The 15,300-nt window shown below is 38.4% G+C and overlaps 1 protein-coding gene across 1 annotated transcript in view; it reads right to left on the minus strand.

Moving 5' to 3' along the window:
- LOC120545374 (astrotactin-2-like) overlaps positions 1-15,300 on the minus strand; it is a 298,446-nt gene that overhangs the window by 196,946 nt on the left and 86,200 nt on the right. Inside the window, exon 3 of the mRNA XM_039779627.1 lies at positions 10,922-11,351. Within this exon, the coding sequence (XP_039635561.1) occupies positions 10,922-11,351 (430 nt within the window). The remainder of the gene's footprint in view (positions 1-10,921; positions 11,352-15,300) is intronic.

The raw sequence follows: 15,300 nt of genomic DNA on the forward strand, positions 1-15,300 counted from the left end.
GTGAAATATACTGTATTCATTTCATAATCAAGCAGACAAACAAGAACAAGACAAATGTGGTTGGAATAATAAAGCTTAAATTGTCACAGTAAACTTTAGAGATGACTGCTGATTGATTAACCAAAATGTTTTCCCCCTGTGCAATTCATTGTCAAAGTAGATATTAGTTGAGAATGCAGCATACTGTTTGTTAGTAATAGTACTGACACCCTTAGTTTTACTACTACAGTTGCTGCTACAGCTTCTACTAATACAATAACGACAATGCTAATACATGTGTATGGTATAATATAACTTATCACAATCAACAAAGGAGGAATTCATGTTTTTTAATAAATAAATAAAAAGATTCACTGGTAAAGCACTAATTTCCAGAAAAAGAGGTTTCTAAAAATATATCTCTGGGTATCACGACAAAAAAAACTGATATAATGATGCCTTCACGGTACAAAAAATAACACCAAAAAAAAAAAAATTTTTTCTGCAAAAAAAAAAAAAAAAAGCAACTCTCCAAAAAAAACCAAAAAAAAAAAAAAAGGGCCCCCCCCCCCAAATCGCTGATACAGCCAATGGGAATTACTGTCTGTCAGAAACTGAAACCTTTGACCATGACTGTCTGTCCATAAATAGTGCTTGAACCTTATTTCTCTTAGGCTCAAGAAGCTATTTCCTCTCTGCTGAAAGTCAGTGAGACACAAGGCAACATTTTCAGGATCCTCAACAATGCCCTGTACCCTAAGGCAGGTGATACGGCTTGCAATTCAGCTTGGAAGACTCTGAATTCACACACACACATATATGGTAGTAGTAGACTGTGTGGAAGCTATTCCATATCATGCCACATTTCATGCTAAACTACCTGTTTTAGGGGACAGGGTATTGACCAAGACACTGCAGAAGTTGCCTCTACACTTAAGCTGACCTTAGCTAAATGCAAAAAACACAATAAAAAAAATATAATCTGTACAGTCATTCATTTGGTTGAAATTATTTGGTAAACTGGAAAATAAAATACATTTCTGCCTAGTCCTAGCTGGTATCTTTTAAAATACACAGATTAATTTTATTCACACACTAACACCAACTTAAAGCCAATATGATCAACACCAAAGTAAACTAAATAAAATGACAAAAGTTGGAAATGAATGCTCAGATATAACTTATGCACATATTGCCAATTTAATTTTAGCAACTTCTTGACATGTTTCAACAATTGGGAATCAGTTATATACTTTCCCTATTCAAAGCCATCCCACCAGGCAGCCAACGGCACTCATATACACAGTAGCAGATGCGGGCATGTGGAAAATGGTGGAGAGATTTCTGAAGATCTTTGGACCCTACAAACCCCTGCTGTTTTCATTTCATTCAGTTTTTTTTTTTTTTTTTATTTTTTTATTACATTTCCTTTTATTACTCCCTTTCTCATGTCTTTTCTTTGCCTGTACCTCCAACACATGCCGTCATGCATGCAGGCACAAGCAGATACACACTTTAGCTGCATCTCTATTCCCTTGTGTTCTCTCCTCCCCTTCACGGCTTGGGGAGCAAATGAGTCCAGAATGCATCAATAGCAAGGAAACAGGGGTTCATACCAGCTCTGATTCCCTCTGTGATTTATTAAAGTTGCCATTGTGTCAATAGGAGCAGTCCAGTCTAGCTCTCTGGGAAAGCTTTGACAGCACTGCTTCTGGAAGTGTGACAGGTACATGGGAAGAGAGTAAGAGGTTTGACAGATACAAAGAAAAAGACAAAAGTGTTGGAGATGACAAGGGATCCAGAGATGAACGGAGAATGGCCGAGAGAGAAAGAGATAGAGCCAGAGACGTGTGAGGAAGAGATGGGTAGACAATGGATGCCATGGGTGTTGAAGCAAAGAGAAAGGAGATGATGTTGGGAATGAGATGCAAATAAGAAAGCCGGGAGGGATACAGAGGAGCGGGTAAAGGAGCATAAGCTGGAAATATGAGAAGACAGACAGGGGAAAAATAATGGGGAGAAGTATTCAGAGAAAGAAAAGAGCAAGAATGGGCAGGAATTAGAGTCAACGTACAGTAAGAGGGAGAGACAATAAAATAAAAGGGAATTATCATTTGGAAATGTACTTTTTTATCTTGTGCCATTGAATAGTTTTAGAAAATAGCTTAATGTATGAACCACCCTAATTGGGTTAATAATGCTTACCACTAATCACAAAAAGCTAATATTTTGTGTATTTAAAATCATCAATGAATAGGTGTATACGGTTCCACAATGCTTACTCTCTGAGAATAAAGTCAGAATTCTTAAGTTTAAAGTCAGAATTCTGAGAATAAAGTCAGAATTTTGACTTCAGAACTCAACTACACTTTTCACGTGGCCCTAATCCTCTTCCGTAGATCTCTAATCCCAAAACTAACTGAGATAAATACCAAAGGCACCATGCTGAAGGCATTGCCACAGATATAAAGAAAAGATCAAGTATGGGAGAATTGCAAGTTTGACAAAATCCTACATCACAGAAAGAAAGGAATGAGTGGTATTTCATTTTTCTCCTATGGCGATTGCCAAGATACTACAAAATGAAATATATTGGCAGTTGAAAACACTTAAAGACATCTGGAGGACTTAGAAAAACAGACAGACAGACAGAAACTCCCCCGCTCTTCAGGATTTGAACATTTACTGTCTCATGCCTAGTCATCCCCAGCCACTGGAAAGCATGTAATGTCCAATCTTTAGTCAGACACTTTTTTTTTCTGCTAGCTTTTGCCTCTACTTGTATATTTTAAAGCATCTGCTGTTTGCAGAGGAGCAGGAATAAAGTGCTATGTATAGCTCCTGCTCTTGCCATGGGCTAGAATAAAATATGGATGTGTCTCCCCATGCTGCGCCAGCTAAACATCGCTGGCCAAGCTCTGACCTCCAATTGCTCCAGACAGGCTGAAGCTCTTGACTGACAATTAATTCAGAAATACACCGAGGTCATGAGGTTTAAGAACAAGATCCTCATATAAAAATATTTCAAATAAATGTATCTTTTGGGACAGTGTGAAAGACAGTGATTCAAAAATGTATGGGCTAATAACTCTGTACATTTTTAATAAGTAACAATGACCTGCAGCCTATTGCTGGCAGGTAACACCTGGAAACACCTACTGTACAGCTGTATTGAATTGGATAAAGATGAGACTTTATTGATCCCGGGTTGAAATTCACAAGTTACTGTACCTGCCAAGTCATACTTTGGTGAAAGAAACTCAAAAGTAATGCAAAAGTAGTGGAAAGAATTACACAGAGACAGTAATAATGTAATATAACTAATTACTCTCAAATGACAGTAACTAGTAAACTATATTGTATTACATTTTGGAAGTAACCTGCCCAACACTGTCCATAGCAATCTGAAAATGTTCTGGGAGCCAACATTGCATGCAAAATCTATAGCATGCGAAGACACTCTCCCTACACACATGCATACCTTTTAACGTATGCTGAGCAACAGAAACAAAGGCAAATATAAAAGCGTTATCTTCCACAGTGACATTCTTTGACTAACAATCAACCATTGCCAGGATGCATTGTTGACCATATTTCAGATTGTATCTCAGAAAACAAGGCAGAAACATGGTCAACAATGCATCCTCGGGAGGGTTGATGGTTGATGAGGTTTCATGTCTAATCTTAAAGAAACAAGGCAGGAAAAACCTCTCAATAAGCTCTTTGGAAATCAAATTAACTATACAACCTGCTAAATAGTGAGAATGTCTGAAACTGAACCTGGGTGTCATTTCAGCAGGTTGTCTTGAGCCATGGGGAGTGGTTTTCACGTGCTCCTTATCCATCATCAGCACCAAGATTGTTTTCATATTCTTTGGTGAATCATTAAAGACTATAAGAATCATCACTTTTTCACACATTTCACAGAGCTCATCCAGAGGGCCTGTGACCTAATGGGCTCAGCTTAAATGGCAAAAATCCTGCTAAGCTCTGGGGAACCCCTCTGTATGCAGCAAGCAAAAATACAAGGTATTTGTCCCATTTCTTTCCTGAAGGAAATGCGTTCAGTGTTTCATTGAAACACACTACCAGTCTATTAGTCTGTGAGTGCCAAGAAGTGTCTCTCTCCCTTGGAGCTTTGAAGAGTGTGCAACTCATAAAAATGAGGTTCTGGTCAGTATTTTGTTCTATACCTGACTGAACACTCTGAGCATGACTGCAGCAAATTGCCTAGCTGTTACCTCCCTCAAAGGCTAGGCTTCCGCACAATTCCTGGCGTAGCAATCTGGGTCAAAACACTCTACTCCTGCTCCTGGATTGTGACCTTCATCCACCTGTCTTCTGTCTCTCTCTATGTGCAGCTGCATGAAGCTCTTGAACATCTTAGCCAACCAACGATGACCAGGCTGGACTCAGCGGACAAGTGGGGTTGATTCCTAACTGAAAGCCGTCGTCCACCTTCAATGGCATCTTTCTCCCTTCTATCTGCTGGGGCTCCTTTGGAGACATCCTTTGATTTTTTTAAAACTCCTGACACCACAAAATACTGCTGTAGTGATAAGCCTTGTTTTCAGCTAATGCTTGAATACTTAAGCCATACAGATCCAGTCTAACATCAACTTAGGGAGCGGTGCTATCCAGCTAAACACAAAGTAGCAATCCTATTCTAAGCCATGTATAAGATAAAATGACATAAATTGCAGGTACTCAAGTGTGTGCATAACCAGTATGCAACCTACACAGAGTGCAAGGAATATCCCATTGACACTGATTATGATCACTTCCAAATGCACCTGGAATCTTCCTCAAAAGTACTGTGGATGCTGTCAGAGTTAATCTTTTCCTAGAAGTCATTGTTGTTGTTATGCAGTATCTTATTATAATATGGGGCAACTGAAAGGGGTATATCATCTATTTAGTTGTTTCTGGCATTTGGGGATTCTAGGTTTTATGGGTGTTGATTTATTTGTTGAGGGGTTACCCCCTTGTAAATGTCATATTTTCTTTCAAATTTAATAATTTTTTGGGATATATTTAACCGCTGTATTCTTTTTATGACTATTCATGACACTTTGTGACACTTCTAATTGTTATACAGCGATTGTGCGGGGAGACACTGATGAATGTCTTCACGGTAAAAAAATATGTTAAACTTTTGACAGATTCCAAAGACAATAATAAATATTGGGAACTATTTCCAGATCTTTCTACAGTGTTACTGGGAACGTTTCCACCACATGTAGGAGTGGAAATGAAGCAGAAAAGACATTATGCAAATATAATTAGGACAGGGTGCCAATTTATCACACACTGAGATAATTCATCACACCCAGAAATAATTTGGTAATGTAATACGCTGCAAGCAACTGTATTTTTCCTACAATTGCATATTGACCAAAGGCAGGCTGAGGAGAACAGCTGCATTTCTGGATTTTCTCCTGAACAAACCCCCAAAAAATGGAATGGGTGGATTGGACTGAGGCCCACCCATAATTTAAGGCACACATATATTCTAACCTGTAACATTTACATTTTTATGATGGCATAACCTGGTTTTAAATACAAATATCATTGTTCAATTTTCTTTCCTTCTGTCATAGTTTAAATTACAGAAAACACTATAAATTATTTAGGGGTCTAAGCCTGAAGTGGTGGTGCCTATTAGCCTATTTTTATTGTTTGTTATTATTGTGTTACTGCCTATTCTCCTTTTTCTGTTTTCTTTCCTAAAGTAACAGCATTCAAACCTTTAAAGACGTCGTCTATGTGAACAGTTTGAATAAGTAGCATAATAACTTTAATGAACTAAGAGTCTTTGAAATACTGGGAGCACAGAAACATCAGCTATATTGACTAATGCATGTGGGTGAGCAGTCCCAACCACATTTCAAAACAGCCTCATAAAGATGGTTTATGAGTTGGCATGCAATCAACCCACATATATCGATCTGGCGTGGACTTGGTGCTTACAAATCCATTTCTACAGGCATGTCTTGTTTTCCTCTCTCTGACAACAGCCTAACGTTGGATTGGATTACTAAGGCTTCATTTCTCAATGAGTCACAATACCTGGACCCACCCCCCCTTATTTTATTGTAGTCATTTCTGCTCCAAATCATCTCATCTGCTGCTGTACTCTGCATATAGGAGTTTATTAATTTTGTGCTGCTTTGAAACTTCCCGACAAACACAATGCACCAGAGATGCTGAAGCCATGATTGATAAAACTGACGCTGGCCGTTTGCACACTGGAGTGGGCACAGACTAGAATTCTATGATGAACTGCTTAAAGTGTCACATTTATTGGATGTATTGCCTGAGTTCACTTAGAAAATCATTATAACATACAGCCTACATGTTGGATCTTGATCATGCAGTGATATTTGTGCACACTCTGTACACACTGTACATATGCTGCTCATGTGCATCTTTAAATCATCTTATTCATCTCACTAAATTGCCCTTATTGACAACACACAACTTAAATGCTTTCCGTAGACAGGGCAAAAGGAAGAATGGGAAGTCTTTGTAATTAACTCCCATCTATTTATCATGGGGAAGGATGACAAGCCTGATTCAGTATTAACCAAAACATCACCCTGAGCTAGCTTGAGTGTGCCAAACCAGCAGCCATTTCTCAACAATGATGTCACATTAGCGATCTGAAGCTTGACACTGGATTATTACTCTCCAGTCTTGAGTTCAATTAGAGCTCGGCAAACACTCAATCACAACAAGCTTGGTATGACGGTGGTCTTGTGGAGGATGAAACATTTTTTTTTTATTATAAAATCGACTGTACTAGAAGGGATCTTTTTTTAAACAGCATGTCTCTCTTTTGTCTATTTTTAAGCAATATTTAGTTACACATTTACTGCATCAAACTTGTAAAATCTAATTATCTTTTAGCAGATTCTCTCTTGGTTACAAGTGGTGCCCAAGGCTTTATCTGTGTTTACAATATAAAATAAATACCCAGTAACTGCATCAAGCATTCTTTACAAATAACATAATTTCACTGAAAGGAATAAGAGGTACAACATGAAATACTTTTGGATTCTGAAATGCTTAACTATAGCAGTAATTTTGATTTACTGGCCAAGTTTTTTTTTATTAGCTACAGTATGCTCCTAGATATAAAACTTTTTTTATAGCAACCCTGGGGTTTTCAAAAGAACAATCACAATACTGCGATAATGTCTTTGGTTATTTGGTGAAATAGTTAATTTAACTCATCAGTAAGAGCTGTTTAGGGGGGAAATAAATCACACAGAACTCTAAGTTAATTTAGATTGTCCAGTTAGTGCATTTAATCATAGGATAATGTTTGAAAAACAAAGTTGATGAGTCATTCTACATGGGAATTGAATGGATTATTATTGTGTATTGTTTCATTTTAATTAAGGAAGCAACCAACTAAAAAAGAGGTAAGTTGACTAGTAAGTGTGCTAATGTGACCACATGCTATGCTTGATTATTTCTCATGGGTTTGGGCTGAAAAGACACTATAATAGCAAATGGCCAAATTATCTGTGAGTGTATATATCTTTTGTATCTGAAAACAGAAGCATGATCTCTGGTGGTTATTACAGTAATCTCAATTTATTAAGATAAAAGCGAGGATACATTTCTCAAGGTCTGCAAGGATAGAAAGCACCTTATTTTTTAAATGTTTCATAGCGGCAGGACAAAAAGAAATTAAGATTTACCAGTCATCTTGACTGGATTATTGAATAATGCAAGAACAACAATGTGCCAACAGTTGCTTTAAGAGGTATCATATTCTAATAATCGTTTGAGTTCACAGATGAAAGTTGACAACAAAACTCATTGCAGTTGAGATGTCGCTCTTTTTTTTTTCATTTTCTACGTACGCACAGAATTCATATTTGTATATTAAAATGTACCAATATTGGCAGCAAGAAGTGACATCAGCTTTATGCGTGTTAAACCCAAAGTGGACCTCCAAAGTAAAAAGTTGCAACCATCTGCTATCAGAAAAGGTTTTGTTTCATAAGCAATAACAGTTGTTAAGAAATTACTTTCTTTAAACTTTTTTTGAAGAAGTAGGACACAGTAGTAGTTGCTCAGGCCTGTACAGTAAATTACCTCTACAGAGAGCTCTGGAGATGACATAAGTATGACTGACAACACAGGCTAGGCTGGAAGAAGTCAATGGTAAACTCAGAGGAAGCGGTATGTGTGATGATGGCGGTCTGATGCTGGTGCCCTGAGCGTTTCTCAAAAAACATGTTTTTTAGCGTGCTGCTAAGGCTTTTCTGCACTTGAATTACACCGTACATGTTGCCCAAATGCATTCCCAAAGCCGTGGGAATCTTGCTGAATAATGAAACTGACGGGCCTCATTTGTTTGGTTTTCTGTGTAACAAAAACCAATACCAATACCATGCATAACCCTGTGAGGCATAGCCATAATCCCTGGGGATAATACTATTGAGTTCAGCTGAATGGGTTTATCTGTCAGCAAGGACAGACAGATAAAGGATGACTGGTATTTGAAGACTTTTTCGGATGCAGAGCAGCATAGAACAGGTGGGACAGGAGTTAATCACCCCTGTATTCAAATGTCGCCGCTTTATGCACTTTACAGATGGGGAGGCAGAGGCATCAAATGAAATGGTTTGTGCAAATATCTTTTGGAAAATGCCAGATTGTTTATGAGATTAATAGAAGGATGTTAGAAAAGCTGTATTTGAGAAGAAGAAAAAAATCACCATCATCTGACCATTTGTCTCATGAATTAGCCCATTTTATACATAGTAAATGTGCTGGTGTAATACCCTGCAATGGACTTAATATTGCCCACATCACATATAATATGACCTTAAAGGTTTATGTTACATGATGGTGTGCCTCTAGATGTATCTGTACACTGTATATGTCTGAACATAAGTAAATGTATATTTAGTACTCACACTCACATTCAGCAAAAACTGTAGTTGAAATTGGGTTTTTATTTTAGGAACAAGTCTTGTTTTTACTTTGAGGCCAAAAGGAGACTTGTTGCTGCCACCGTTATGTCGGTGCTGGACTATGGTGATGTTATATACATGCATGCATCCACACAAAGTTTACACGCATTGGACACTGTTGAATATCTTGATATTTTATGATCCTGTAATTTATTATGTGTTTTCAATGTGAATTGTTTTATGTCTGAAACTCTGTTAACTGTGCTGCTGCCTGTCTTGGCCAGGACACTCTTGTAAAAGAGATTCTTAATCTCAATGAGTAGATTCCTGGTTAAATAAACGTAAAATAGAAAAATAATAGTAGTCCATTCATTGCTGGTCATTATATGGTTAATGTGTGTGTTATGTCTTGCTGCTTACAACTAGTATGATTGACTCTTCTTAGAGCTATTTGGGGATAATAGTCTCCTTTTTGTTATCTTGTAATAATGGCATCATTTGGCGATTAGCCCAAGAGACAGGCCTGTACAGTAAGAGCCTTGACCTCTTTGACCTCTGCCTCACTTCTCTTGTCCCAGCGGCTAATCCCAAAATTCTACATTCCCACTTGGGAATAGAGCAGAAATTAACCTCTGTGCCTTCACCATGTTGCATAATTTTCTGTTTAATTTTTACGTAAGGGATCAACATAATATATGCAAGCCTTAAGTTTGTATCATGGTTGAAATCCAAGTTTGATTTTTAGAATCATTATCAGCTGTGGTCATGGCCAGGGACTGTAAGGCATTGTCAATTTAGGGTTTGTTTGTGATGTAAATGTAACACATTTTATAATTTTATACTCCATTCAAATAATGTTAATAAAGTCAAACTTAACCATAATCAGCTTTCTCTGTTGTTGAGTTGTAAGTAAATACTTTCTATCAGAATCTCAAACACGGATCGGCAATGTGCCTAAGACATGTTAAGTAAAATAATGTTAATTTAAAACTTGAACGGATATCATCAGTGCTTTATCCTTTTTCCAGCCTATTTTCAGGAAGTAAGTACACAGTCAGTCAGAAGCAAAAAGTTTGTGTAAATCAGGTTATGTAGACTGATAAATACTATGGAAGCAAGGGGGCATTTTCCACAAACTTCACCCATGCATAATTCAGTAGGACATGAATAACGCGGGCACCCTCCAACTCAGTCAGCACCCTTCAATTATTAAAGTTGTGCTTTGCAGAGGAGCACCCAAAGTTCAACAGGATATACTGTAATATCAACAAATGCTACATAGCCTACATTGCATACATTATGTTTGAAAATCTCTCCAGCAGAATATTTGAAGTATCACTTCCAGTTTTGTCACTAATGCAGGCCCCTGACTATGTTTAGCAAGGGTCAACAGGCCACCCATTGATACACCTCAGAATCTAAATCGACGAGACTGATGGTCCCTGTCACTGTCTTGCCCTTAAGACATTACATTAAATTACATGGCACTGTATTGCATTACTGCTTGACACACAAAGCCGATGGCTATGTTAACCAAGTTGGTATGTAAGAGTGTGGTTTCACTGTCAATGTGGTTTCAGAATACAATTAATACTTATTTATATGTCTCATGGAATACAGAATTATTATCATTACCAGCATGATGTACTGTAATGGCGTGAGTCATTTTTGTTGACAAAATGTAAGCAGGACATGCTGTGCTAAGAACATGTTTGGGCAGGCCAAGGTCCAAAGTGAACTGTCCAGGCCGGGCCATCTGGGGAGCTGGCACTGAGCGCCTCCACGGATGTACAAATCATGCGCTCAAAACTACCACTGAGCAAAACAGATTTTCTATGACAACTCAAAATTTTTAGTGTATGCTGCTTGTAGTTGAATGATAAAGACAAAAACAGCATGATGCTGTTTATTTCACAGGTATAGCATAATTAATCTCTATTGTATGCATACAGTGCATTTTTCCATCATGCTAAATTGTTTTTCAAGGGAAATTTATATAGACGACCTACCTCGTTTTTCAAAATTATGCTTAATTTCATTTTCCTTGAACATCATTTCTGTGTGTCCTCCAATGCCAATGTTAACTCCATAGTCCTCCTGGATCTTCCCATCACTCATCTTGGTGTGGAGCTTGTTGGGCGTGGAGTTAAGGGAGTGTCCACCTGGGTCCTCCTCATCACAGTCGTAATCATCAAGAATGGGGGTCTCGCGGATGGGCATACCGATGACCGAGCTCCCGTGTTGGTGTGTATTTCGAGAGCCCCGATAGCTGTCTCGACCCTGGGGTCCGAGCAGAACAGAGGGAATGTAGTGGATCTCATGTGTGGCCTCGGTGCTGGCGCTCTTCTGGGGGATGCGGCGACGCTTGCACCATCGGTGGCGGGTATACAGGACAAGGGTGAAGAGGAGAATTAGGAGAAGGAGGGCAATGAGGCCTCCCTGGATAAAAGCAAGAGAAAAGACAATGTGAGGGAAGCACACAAAGACAACAATGCTGATGCTCATACTTAATTGTTAATGTTGATATTTTACGTGGTACACAAAAATACAAACACTTAACAGATTGTCTATTATTTTAGGTTGAATGGCAATTAGCACCATTTGCCAGCTATTACAGAAGGTATGGCCATCACCATTTCAATAAGTGAGTTCTAAAAACAACATGAGGCAGCAAACAAGGTCCTAAAGACACTAACTAATTTGTGCCTAAGCTAAAGACCAGCGCACTGGGCAAATATAGGCTACAGCAAAGGATTTAATATGTAAATATGTAATGTATGTCTTGTGTCACTGTGTAATGTCACTGTGTGCTCCACCTCAAACAAATTTAAACAACTGCACACCCCTACTCATTACAACCCTGACCCATGTCCACAGGTTTTTATCACACAGTAAATATCCATATACCAATGGATAGAGAGGGCTCCAGAGATATAACAACCTTGTTGATGGGACATTCTGAACCTTAGCAGGGTCAAAGAATACATTGATATTGCAACAAAGTGATTTCAAAGCACATTTATTGATGCTTTTTCACAATGGACATTGATGATGTGCTTGGAAAGTGCAAGTCAAACTAAAATTGAAAGAATGTGTTCACTTTTTTGTGTGTTCAGATATAAGTGAGATACAACTAAGGGAAAGAGTATTAATTTTGATACATTGACCGTGTTGGTGAGAGAGCCAAATTACACTATCTCCACAGAGAACTAGGATGTGCCTGTCTCTTTCACGTCACACAGTACCTTTGCCTCACGTCTCTCCCACCACACACATCCTTGTCAACTATCCCTATATACTAATTTGTCTGCTGTATATTATAATACTTTTTTTTTTTTCAGCATTGTTATAAATTATGATTTTGTTGCTTCGGTGAGGATCATAAGTAATTCTGGACTTATTTAGGAAAACACAGGGCAATCCCTGCAGCACTGATGACAAAGCAAGAAATTAGAAGGTAGGAAGAATGCAGACACCCTAATTCACATACACACACATAGAAATGCACTCACACACAATTAAGTTGCTGTTAAGCACATTATAGAGTTTTTAGTGCTCAAAATCAGCACTTTGTTAGCACATTGTGCACTTTCTGCAGTCAGGCATACAGTTGGCACCTGCATACATTGACACACAGAAATGGACATATACAGGAGATATCAGTATTATCTTATAATATAATGCAGCCCAATATCAACAAAAACATCATAAACTTTAACCTACTAAATCACCACAGAGTTGAATAAGCACTTTTCAACAATATTTTGAGACCATAAGATTCACAAATGATGAATGTACTATGTATTACTAATAGTAATATTCCCAATCTATATAGTTTCTCCAGCACATAGACACAGAAGTTTATTTTCTTTGTAGCAGTGCTGCTTCTGGATTCCTATCTTTAGAGTGTTACACACAAGCCAGTGCACCAGGGATGTTAGCCTGTTCTGCCCTCCTTTTCTTCCTATGGTCCTTTCTTCTTCTTTCTGTGGTCCTGTAAATTCACCAAGGAGCATCGCATTTCTCCACGGTTCATTCAATATCTCACCATCACAGAAACATCAAACACCCTGGCATACACGCTGCGGCTGGATGATAAAGTAAATCCATATGCACGGACAGAATGGGGGAAAGAAAGGGAGGGCATGACTTATTCTTTGATTTTTTCACAATGACATCCAATAGGTGAGACGTAGTATTTGATTCAGTCAGACATGGCAACCTAAAGGCGATATATATTTCTGATGTCGGACAGAAAATTCAGGGTCAGCGCTTTTGCAAGCATATATTCAAAGATGTGGTGATATTTGCAAAATCACACACACACACACACACACACACACACACACACACACACACACACACACACACACACACACACACACACACACACACACCATGTGCATAAATTTCAGCCACAGGAGCGTGAGCGCAGGGAACACGCAAGTGTACTCGCAGACAAAAAAAGAAATCACGACAAAATAAGGAATAAAATTCACATGGGATCATTCATCACAACATTTCATTTCATTGATCAATTCCATTTTCATGAGGAAAAACAAACCCCTTTCAAATTATAACTCATGCACTGCTGGGTGTCCATAAATCAACCTATGCTGAGAGGGAGGCAGCCCAGAGAGGACTAATACCACGGACAAACTTGTTCATTAATCTCCAATAGGGTGGCAGCTTTGCAGAAATGCAGTCCCGCAAACTCTCCTTCACCTGCACTTCTACATTAACTCCCCTGAGAATAGCAAAAACATATGAAGGCTTAGGTTTCATTTCAGCAGCGTAGTGATAATGGAGTGACATTGTACAGTATGGCTCTGCCGCACAAATGAAAGAAATTGCATTGAAAAAGAATAAACTGTTGAAATATCGCTTTTAAAATAGTGTTTTTAGCAGCCTAAAATGTAAGACCGAAATATTTTCTGCAGCTCGGTGATGTCTTTATTCATCTCAACACTGCAATAACACGTCAGTTGAATGTCACTGAAAAGTAAAGGAGGCATTGTCTGTTTGTCATGAAAATTTTAAGTAATTACACCTTTTACAATTGCAACACCATGCACTGGTAGGACAAACTTGACATTTAAAAGCTTAATTGCCCTCCTTACATTTAAATATGAATAACGCAGACTTGGTGCGCAAGTACAATTACAGTAAGTCTAAAAGCTTTACAAAGTGCAAATACTCTACCCTGAAAAGCTATATATACACACCACTTTTCATTCTGTTAATTTGGCTCTGTCACATCATGCCCTTAAGATCCTCTCAAATTCCCTTTCCTGTATCATCTCACAATGTTTTCCTCTGCACTTCCCACCATTCTCGCCTTTTGTTCTCACTCCTTCTCGATTACTGTGCATCTCTCCGTCTCTATTCCCCTTCATGTTTGATCACATCTTCCTTCCACTCTTCAGTACAACAGCCATATAAATTCACAGTGGCAGATGTAGCCATGAGGGAAAATGGGTTTTCTGTTCATCTTCAGACTCTACAAATCCCTGCTGCTTTAGTCCTAAGTGACTTCACGGGGAGGAGAGTGGCTGGAAACCCCATAATTCCACTCTTGTCTGTGGTATAGGTTTACTTCGGTCTGTGATTATTTTCATTACTTCACATTCTTTTTTTCCTCAACAATGCTCTCATTTCCCATCTGAATCACTTTGTGTGTTATTTATTCATTTTGCCTTTTTTTCTCCTCTCTGCACCTTTCTTCCATTAGCCTTCTCCTGTAAATTTTTGTCAAAGTTTTTCCTGTCGTGCCTGCTTTTTACCTTTCATTTTCTATCAACCCATTCCACCTTTTCCGCTCTACTGTGGATCATGTTGCCTCTTTTCTTTCATCATTCCCTGCCAGGCTCACTTGCAACGGTTTTATCCCTTATCACTTACTTTTCATCCTTAGTCTTTTACAGATTTAATGTAGAATTTGGCGACAAGCATCTGCACTGAATTATTCAACACTTTCGGTAACCTTTTTTTCAGCAGACATAATACCAGGAAATTCCTCAGATTAAGCCATTACCTCGGTTTAGCCACGACAGCCATCTTAAAACTACAGAAGGAGGACTACAGAAGAGGACAGCAGCAGGTTTGTACTTTTTTATTGGTGCATATAATAACAACAAGTGATAACCAGAATGACATGGGTGGAGGGCGCAACCTCAGAATGAATCAGAAAGTGGTGGAGAAAGCTATGAAAGTCTGAGTTTATACGGAAGAAAACAGATTTTTATAAATACTCAATGTTGCTGCTATTGGGGCATGTTTAATTGTACTTTACATTATTCTAGTGTTTACTGCATTTCATAAAAGCTCTGCATAAAAATAAAATCTCCTGATGCTGTTTTTGGGCTTGGTGTGAAAAAAATCAATACCA

The sequence above is a fragment of the Perca fluviatilis genome, chromosome 17 (genome assembly GCF_010015445.1).
Source record: "Perca fluviatilis chromosome 17, GENO_Pfluv_1.0, whole genome shotgun sequence".
In the NCBI taxonomy this organism is placed as follows: Eukaryota; Metazoa; Chordata; class Actinopteri; order Perciformes; family Percidae; genus Perca; species Perca fluviatilis.